The sequence below is a fragment of the Elephantulus edwardii genome, unplaced genomic scaffold (assembly GCF_000299155.1).
Source record: "Elephantulus edwardii isolate Elephantulus edwardi_28Jun2011 unplaced genomic scaffold, EleEdw1.0 scaffold00044, whole genome shotgun sequence".
Taxonomy (NCBI): Eukaryota; Metazoa; Chordata; class Mammalia; order Macroscelidea; family Macroscelididae; genus Elephantulus; species Elephantulus edwardii.
In genome coordinates, this window is record NW_006399794.1 from 3,663,861 (window position 1) to 3,673,616 (window position 9,756).

At 38.4% G+C, this 9,756-nt stretch overlaps 1 protein-coding gene across 1 annotated transcript in view; it reads right to left on the bottom strand.

Moving 5' to 3' along the window:
• The window catches only part of CTR9 (CTR9, Paf1/RNA polymerase II complex component), a 47,278-nt gene extending 40,292 nt beyond the window's left edge, over positions 1-6,986 (bottom strand). Inside the window, exons 1-5 of the mRNA XM_006885593.1 lie at positions 6,882-6,986; positions 4,973-5,071; positions 2,717-2,965; positions 2,151-2,268; positions 1,021-1,110 (exon numbers count right to left, since the gene is read on the bottom strand). Of these exons, the coding sequence (XP_006885655.1) occupies positions 1,021-1,110; positions 2,151-2,268; positions 2,717-2,965; positions 4,973-5,071; positions 6,882-6,926 (601 nt within the window). The 5' untranslated portion in view covers positions 6,927-6,986. The remainder of the gene's footprint in view (positions 1-1,020; positions 1,111-2,150; positions 2,269-2,716; positions 2,966-4,972; positions 5,072-6,881) is intronic.
• Positions 6,987-9,756: the final 2,770 nt, after the last annotated feature.

Genomic DNA, 9,756 nt, shown 5'->3' on the forward strand with positions numbered 1-9,756 from the left:
GCAGTGCAGCTTCCTGCCACTAGGCCACCAGAGTTCCTCTGATTTTGTTAAGAACTTCTGTTCATGAGGGATGAACTTAAAAAATCTTTTATTTGCCTGGTTTTGAGTATCAGGGTTGTGCTTCTGTCACAGAATGAATTCTGAAGTATTCCATCTTTTCCTAAACCTAAAATAGTTTGATGTCAGCTCTTCTCTGCATGGCTGGTGGAATCTACCCAGGAAGGTGTCTAGGATCCTGGTTATCTCTGTTACACGTTCCTTCTCACTCTCACTTTTCATTCCAGATACACTAACCTTATCACTCTTTCTGAACCTACTGTAAAGAGTACACATTTTACTCAAGACATTTATATTTCCTATTACTTCTCTGTAAAAATTATTTTCTTCAAATATATGCATGGCTCTGTACTCAAATGGTCTTTACTCAAATGCTATCTTCTCAGTAATGTTCCCTGGTCATCTTTTCAAAGTATCTCTCACCTCAACCCTATTCATTTCTCTTTCCTGCTTTATTTTTCCCATGAGCTCTGGTGGCCTAGTGGCAAGAAGCTGCACTGCAATTCTGAAGGCACGCAGTTTGAGGCCACCAGAGGCCACTAGCTGCTCCATGGGAGAAGGATGGATAATCTCCCGTGCGATTAACTGCCTTTGAAAACCCACTGGAGGGTCAGCTATGGCTTGGTTCTGACTTGATGGTGCACAACAAGAACAACAACATAAACTACTTTATACTTATTTATATTAATTATTGCTGTATTTCCCTACAGAAAATAAGTTCCAGGAAAGCATAAACTTTTTCCCCCCTTCACTACCATTTTCAGGACCTGAAACAGTGCCTGATATACACATAAAGCTCAAGAAAAATTTGCTGAATAAAAAAAGATTTTTGGGAAAAAAAAGGATAAACGTTTACACCAAGACTCATTAGCTAGTCTTTAAGCCAAATAAAGCAACTGCTAAAATCACCAATATTTTAAGTTGGGTAACTATACAGATTTGACCTAAAGTTTTTTCCCTTACCTGGACATCCTGGGTTAGTACGCAATGCTTTCTTATAGTAAGCAAGTGCGCCTCTGTAATCCTTCTTATTGAATGAAATGCAAGCTTTACCTGTAATGATTTTTAACAAATAAAGAATATAGGTCCAAGCATGTTGCAACAATTTATCTAAATACCTGAAAAGAGTGACATGATCTGACACAAAAACTTTTCAACATAAGGTATAACACCATATGCTTGTAAACAGAACCCTATGGGGAAAGATGGGCAGTCTCTTGCTATGGGATCTCCTCCTAGGAAGCCCAATGGAGGATCAGCTATGAGTCAGTTCTGACTTGATGGTAATGAACTTAAGTATAAGGAGAGCAGTCTTGTCTTTCACATAACTAAGAAATAATAACTGAAATAATTAAGTTAAATAAAAGAAAGAACTGAAATAGACTGGAATGACCTAAGTAATTTTACTGAATCTTTTGACAGAAATAAAGATGATTCTTAACTGGTATATATCTTGTTTCAACAGTTCCAATAGAAACAATCTGTTGTATGTAAATAGTTTCTTTTTTTTTTGGTAAGCAGTATAAAATTTAATAAAAATAAAATTTAAAAAGAAAACACAACAAAAAAACTCTCCACATCATATGGTTTTCAGATATATATGACATCACCCTGAGTCAGTCATCATGATAACTGGTTCTAAACTTGTTACAATTATTATATTTTCCTCTTAATAGTTCCTCCTTTGCTTCCTTTCCATTTTTTCTTCAGCTTAACTATTTTGTTTACTTTCATCATCTAGAATTATTTAGAAAATAACCATGCTATCAATTATAATACTTTCTATGTTAGCTTTTCCACAATTATTCTTAAATGCATAATAAAATTAGAAGCATTTAAAAAAATAAGAAATTTTTTTTTCTTTTTTCAAAGACAAAAGCAAACTAGGTGGAGGGGTGGACAGGGAGGAAAATATGCAACAATGAATGAATGGAAAAAATAAATAAAAAAAAACAAACTTAAAAGCTATAATAGTAAATAGTTTCTAAAAAGATAAAGCTCTCTTCTGCTTGGCCTACTCTCGAAGAGCTTACCACGCTGTAATTAAGGCGTTTTAAAAAAAATTCCTAAAAAGCTTGCTGAAGATCACTTACCAAGGAGGGCTGGAATGTTGTCTGGAGACCGGTTGAGTACAAAGCGAAACTGTGCATCAGCTTGATCCATTTTGTCACCTTCGAGAAGGCAGAAACAAGCTCTTCCCAACAAATGGTTCTGAAAAGTCATACGTCACCTTAGATTTTCCTTTATTAAAGACTAACCACAATTTAACATGAACATAAAGCATTGAAATGAAAACCAGACAGGAAGGAGGTGGACCATCACACAAATTCCTCTAGTAATTATAATGTATTTAAACAACCAAGAAACAATTCTGAGTTACAAATAGAGAGATCCCGAAATATGAGTCTGCTTTAAATACACCTAAAGATGGTGGAATTACTGAGTCAACTTGATTCATATGCTGAACACATATAGTGCCCCGGCACACCAACAGAATAAGAACCAAAGAAATTTTCATTTTAATGAGGAACTCTTTTTGGTGAACAAATATATTATTTTTAAAAAACATATTATTAAAAAAATTCTCATTGTGTCTCTTTCATACATTTTGTTTTCATGAGGTATATTTTTTCTTTTTATAAATTCAAAGAAATAGGACTTGTTTGTTCTGATCGTACATAATAATTTTATCAGCCATCGTATACAACAGAGTTGCCTGGGTAATAAGATCCTTCTTACTGTCCTTATTCTTTTCCTTCCGAGCTTGCTGTACATAGTAGGCTGCTAGTGTATCCAGGCAAGTCATTTGGTCTTTCTCGTGGTCTCTGGAGTCTAAATTGCCACCTATACGAGCTGCTTCCAACAACTTTACAAACTCTTCTGTTTTTCCTTGCTTGTAGTATTCCAGCTATAAGAAAAAAAGATTAAATTAGAACCAGCAAAGCATATGCTCATACAAAAACTTACAAGAATGTTTTAGTGCAACTTTATTTGTAATAGATAAAAAATAAAACAACTCAAACATCCATCAACTGCTGAATAGATAAATAAGCTTTGATATAACTGTACAATGGATTCTATTTAGCAATAAAAAAGGGATGAACAAGCAACAACATGGATAAATTTCAAAACAATGACGCTGCGTGAAAGAAGGCAAATCAAAAGAGAGTACAGACCTATGATTCCATTTATATACAGCTCTCGAAAACGCGGACTAAGACAAATAGCAACAGTGGCTGCCAAGAGTGGCAGGGGAATATTTAGGCATGACAGAGAGATTCATTATCATGACTGTGGTGATGGTTTTACGGGTGTATGTATATATAAAACCTATCAGATGGCCAAGAATGAACTGTTTGTTGTAGCTCAATTATAAGTTAAAAATAAGGCTGTTTTAAAAAATTGAGAGCATTACAAATATTTTCAACTTACTTTTTACCTGGCAACAGCTGATTTTAAACTAAAATTTTTAAGCAAGCAAAGTGTGAAAAAAACAATAATGGGAGGAAGAAAGAATTCTAGTGAGAAAAGAGTTTTGGCTCTTATTATGTCAAAATGATTTGGAACTTTGGACATGTTAAGTAACTTCCATTTTATGTACAAGAGTTTTGGCTCTTAAAATGTCACAATTATCTATGACTTTGAACATGTTAAATAACTTCCATTTTATGTACAAGAAATAAGAGGAATTCCATCATCTATTAACCACCTAGTTGGAAACCCACACTATGTCAGGCACATCATATACATTCTTTCTAATCTATACAAATACCCTATCAAATGGCACAAATATCCTCATATTCAAGATTACAAAGCTCAAGGATAGGTCTTTTGTCTTAGATTACACAGCTAGTCTGCTAATCTCAATTTGGGATTTGAACAAAAGCCTCTGTAATTTCAAATCCTATACTCTTTTTTCCCTCTGCAATCATTTCTATGATTAACATAGCAGGTGACACATTAATCCTCTTTCAATTTGATATAAGTGTTATTAAAGGAAACATAAATATTAAAATTTTTAATTCCTTTTTCATTTTTTAAAAAAAAATGCACAAAAGCTCACTTCCATCTTCATAGAATAAGAAATAATTAAGACAATATGATATTTAATTTCAAGAAGGCACGTGTGTCACTCAAAGCACTTCTCCGTAAATCCATATCCAAAAGAAAAGAAAGTTTTAGCATGCCTGAAGACCGGATATAAGCTTACATCTAGAACTACTTGACAATTCAAGATGTTAGGTGCCTTCTGAAGTATTTTTATATAAAAATGACCTGTGGCACAGCTGCTTAGAAAGGACTACAGTGCTATTAGCTATTTCCACAAAATGGGAACACCTCAAACAAACACATCAAACATATCAAATTACGCAGCTGATGATAAGATTGAGGGGAAGATGGAGAGTATGTAAAACATTCTGAGATGATTTCCCGGATAATTTTGAGTAATGGTCCCAGGGGAACAAAATAAGGGACAAAAAAGTTAAGCCAGTACCAAATTATACCTCAAAAGGCTTTTGTGGGTTAGGCTGGCAACAGAATAAATTTATAAAGTATTTTACTGGAATTATCTTATTACTATAGGAAAGGATGTGAAGTAGAAATGTTTACACTGTAGCAATCTGTGTTTCCCAGCTTATCTAAAAACCATAAATCACTGTCATTGAATAATTACTATATAATCAAATATCCAACATTCAATAGGGAATTTCTTAAACTGAAATCAATTTTGCCTTTACTAATGTAAATAGAAATATGTAACAGGAGAGCACACATTATTTAGGAAATGGAACAAACGGTAATAAAGACATAGTACAATCAATTTATCATGTAAGTATTCATACTATTATGAAATCTGCAAAGAAGGAATCACTATTTCCTAGTCAATAAATATATTTGTTACATGAATACTGACCGCCAAAGCAATCCATATGTGCAGTTGTGTGTGTTCCTGTTTGAGAATACTGATAACTTCATCCCCCTCCGGTAACTGATCAAAGTCAAGTTCAATAACCTAAAACACAAAATGTACAGTTTAATTCTTCTATTTTTTAAAATTCACATTTCTGCTTTGCTGTTTTTATACATAATCAATTGGGTTTATATTCACTTTAGATATGTTCTTATTGTTGTTGTGTGCTGGAAACAACTCAGTAGATGCTCCACGGAGTTTTCAAAGGCAGTAAATCACACGTGAGGAGACTGCTCATCCTCCTTCCACAGAGCAGTGGATTGATTCAAACCGCATGCCTTTGGGATTGCAGCGTAGCTTGTTACCACCAGGCCACCAGAATCCCATAGTTTAGACAGAAGTGAACAAGTATATGGTAAAAACTGTTTTATAGCGTATTTGAAAAGAATGTTATTATACCATGCTATTAAATAATTCCATAGAAAATAAAACAGATCCTTTGTTATTCCAGATGCCCATGAGTCAGAATCAACTCATCGGTGATCCTCCAGGGGGGTTCAGAGTCTGTAAATCACATGTTGTTAGGTGCCGTGGAGTGGAGCTTAAGTCATAGAAACCCTATGACCAAAAGATCTGAAGCCATAGGGGCTTGCTTTCTTCAGCACAGAGGACTCAAACAACATGCCTTTGGGTTGGCAGTGCAGCTCCTTACCCAAAGGACCTCCAGAACTCCCTATACAGATGAAGTTGTCCCTAAACCACTAAAATGATAAAATGCTACTCAAAATCCCCTATTCCTTACTAAAAAAAAAAAAAAACCCACAAAACCCCTGCTTAACACATAATTCAAGTCACGTGCAAATAAGCATTCTAGAGACACTGACTGAATGGACTTGATAATCTATCAAGTGCAATATTATATGCAATACAAATGTAGTTAACTACATACTGTACACATTAACCACGTAGGCAACATTTGTGTGTTACAGACTCTTGAATAAGGCACAAAAATAACGGTAAGAAAATGTTTCAGTATTACATAGCTATGAGCCGATATACAACTTTATGAATATACTGCAAACTATTGTACATTGGGCCATGTGATTTTTATTCCAGTATTACATTTAAGAAGAAGTTCTGGTAACATTGGTAACACTGCTTGTGTGTCTGGCAGTTCGAATCCACCAGATGCTGCTTTGTGTTAGAAAGATTCAGTGTTGATTTATTGCCTCAGAAAGTTAATGGAGAGCTACTATGAGTCGGTATTGACTCGACGTCTGTAAGTTGGTTTTTTTAAAGATAATTAAAATAAAGAAAAAATGACAGGAAATGTCCAATAAGATTATCAGGCCTCCTATGGAAGAGGAGTCAGGAAGGGAGAAGGGATTAATTTTACCAGCACAGCATCTTCTCCTTAGATACTCAAAAATATTAAAACTTGAGGTCCCAATCTCAGTGTAGAAACGTCATCGACCGAACAGCTGACTGTTTTATTATTTGCACTGTTTGGCACAGGGCAGATTCAAGTATCAGAAGCGAAAGGGAGAAATCCTATAGATTCCCAGTAAAAGATATCTAGCTTGAGCAGCAGGAAGCCCACAGTGACATCAGCGTCCCCCTCCATAATCTGATCGGAAAACCCTGCTCCTCTGAAATTGTCAGGAAAAAGAAGAGTACAGATAAATATGAACATCGGAAAAAGAACTTTGAGGAACTTCTCCGAGTGACCCAGAGGCTGCGAGGGCTCAGGTGTTCCCTATAGGGCGGGCGCAGCGGCTGGGAAAGAGCTTTGATCGGAGATTTAGGCCTGGGCTCCTGGGGGAGGGGAATGCTCTTCGAAATCCATGTCAAGAGGGAAGGGGGGTGGCTTAGATTGTGCACGGCCCCCACTTCCCCTATACTCGACCCCTACCTCATCGGTGTCCCGAAGGGGAATCTCTATGGAGCCCCGCGACATGATGAGATCGGAAGGCGAGCGGGCGTCCAGCCCCGCCGCTCCGTAGCCGACAGTCTTCACTTCTGGCTCCTGCAATGCCTAACGGTGGGTCGGGATCCAGCGACTTCTGCCCAGCCGAGCGCCCGGACCTCGGGCTTCTCCTTCCCGTCAGCCGCTCAAACAACAAGCAGCAGACGGCGTCAGGTCACTTCCGGCGGCTCCGCCCCCATGACCCGGAAAGATTCCCTGCACGAGTGTGCGTCCTAAGGCGAGGCTCCGTGTGGTTGTGGGGTTTCTTGAGGTCTTCGTTCGAGGCTGGACTGTAGGTTGACTGCGAACTTACAGACCTCGGTAGTCTTCTGAGTCTGAGCCTTGCATTTGCGCGTGCCCGAATCAAAGGGCCGTAGACAAAGCGGCTCTGCCCGGCCGTGGGAGGGGCGACCAATGGCAGGGAGTTGCGGGATGTAGAGGCGGAACCTGCTCAGTGACTGACAGGCAGCTTCTGGTCCTTTGACACCATCCTTTGAGCCTCCGACTTCTCTAAATGATGTTGTTATTGTGTGCTGTCAAATTGGAAAGGACTCATAACTGACCCGTCAGTGGATTTTCAGAGGCTGTACCTTACATGCGAGTATTTAAACCGCCCACCTTGGAGTTGACAACTCAATTCCTTGGCCACTAGTGTACCAGAGTCCCAAGTTCATTGTATAGCACTTGTTACTTTTGAGTCATTCCAGTTTTAGATTCTAGTAATTGGAGAATACGGCCTGTTTTCTTCTCTATGATTTTACTTTATTGCTGTGATGATGATGTTGTTAAGTACATTGAGTTGAAGGAACTCCTTGCTGACCCTCCAGAGGATTTTCAGAAAATTCTGTAACTCGCAAGGGAGGTGATTGACCATCTTTCTTCCACAGAGCACTTTGTGTATTCTAACTTCATGCCTTTAGGTTGGCAACTCAACTCCTTACCAGTAGGTCACTAGAAGTCCCTTAATATTAACGCAATTGTTGGATGTCTCAAGTCAAGTATGGCTCATGGCGACTCTATGAATAGCATATTGGAACTGTGCACTATCCTGCGCCATCCTCATCATCTCCGACATACTTGAGCACATTGCTGCAGTTAACTGTCAAGCCATCCCATTGAGCATCTTCCTCTCTTTCACTCACCCACTGTCTTTCCCAGAACAATCTCTCTCTCTCTCTCCTCCTTCCTCCCTCCTCCCTCCCCTCTCCCTCCTTTCTCCTCTCTCTGTAAGGCCTAGTTTCTCATGAAAATATGTCCAAAGTAAGTGAGAGAAGTTTCACCAATCCTTGCCTCTAAGGAATACTCTGCTTGCACTTTTTTCAGGATTTACTTGTTTGCTCTTTTGGCAGTCCATGGAATATATTCAATATGCTTCTCCAGCACCACAACTATAAAGGCATTGATTATTTTTCTGTCATCCTTTTTCCTTGTCCAAGTCACAGATGCATAGCAAGGAACTGAAAATACCATGACTTGAATTAGGTACACCTTAGTCTTTAAACTGATATCTCTACTCCTAAGTACATTAGAGAGGTCCTTGACAACAGACTTTCCCAATACAATCTGTCTTTTGATTTCTTGACTATTGGTACTGAAAGTGTTGATTGGGAATATTGTTGTTAGGTGCCTTTGAGTACGACTTACAGTGACTTTATGAATAGATCTGAACCTTGTGCTATCTTGTGCCATCATCATCATCTCTGACACAGTTGAGTCCATTGGCAGTCACTGTATCAATCCATCTCTCTTTCAGTGACCCTCCACCTTTCTAAGCAAATTGTCTCATATTTCACTAAACATTTCTTGATCCATAAGCATTCAATAGTATTTAAATTGAATATACTAACTATACATATATGTGTATTGAAGTCTTTAGTGCAGCCACATTTCAGAGATAATTGCAGGTTCAGGTCCAGATTATTGCAATAAATTAAATAGTTGAGTCACAAGAAGCTTTGGTGGCCTAGTGGCAGGAAGCTGTGCTGCAACTTGCAAGGCACGTAGTTTGAGGCCACCAGTCTCTCTGCGGGAGAAAGATGGGCAATCACCTATTGTGCGATTAACTGCCTCTGAAAACCTGCCACAGGGTCTGCTATGGGTCGGTTCTGATTGCAGTACACAACAACAACAACAAACAACAACAACTTGGTTATAACTTGATGGCAATGTAGTTGTTTTGTTTGATGAAATGTATTAAAGGGATCGCTGGTGACAGAGTGCATAGGGAGCTGCACTGCCAATCGAGAGGACACACCTCTCTGGCAGTTAGAATTCACCTCCAGTAGCTCTGTGAAGGAAGATGAGCAAACTCTGCTGGTGGCGTTTGCAGCCTCAGCAATGCAATGATGAATCAGCTATGAGTTCATTCTCACTCGATGGCAATGAGTTTTTAGTATATGAAAGGAGCCCTGGAGACTTAGTGCATAAAGTCTCCAACTGGTAACAGAATAGCCAGCAGTATAAATCTACCAGTCACTCTAAGGTAGAAACATGACAATCTCTTGTAATGATTTACAGCCTTGGAAACACCATGTGTCCAAGTTCATTCAATGGCGTTCATGTTCACTCAATGGCGGTAAGTTGCATTTGAATTAGGATAATGTGCTAAGTATGCAGTGTTGTTATTGTGCACTCTCAAGTTAGAACCAGCCTATAGCCGAGCCTCCAGCAGGTTTTCAAAGGCAGTAAATCTCAAGGGAGAAGATTGTATTATAAAAAAGTTCTATGGGGGAGAGAATAGTCTAAAAGTATTATATTTTAGGGCATTATTTTTATCGTAGGAGTATGCAATGAGGGTTGTAGAATGGATTATATTTGGGGC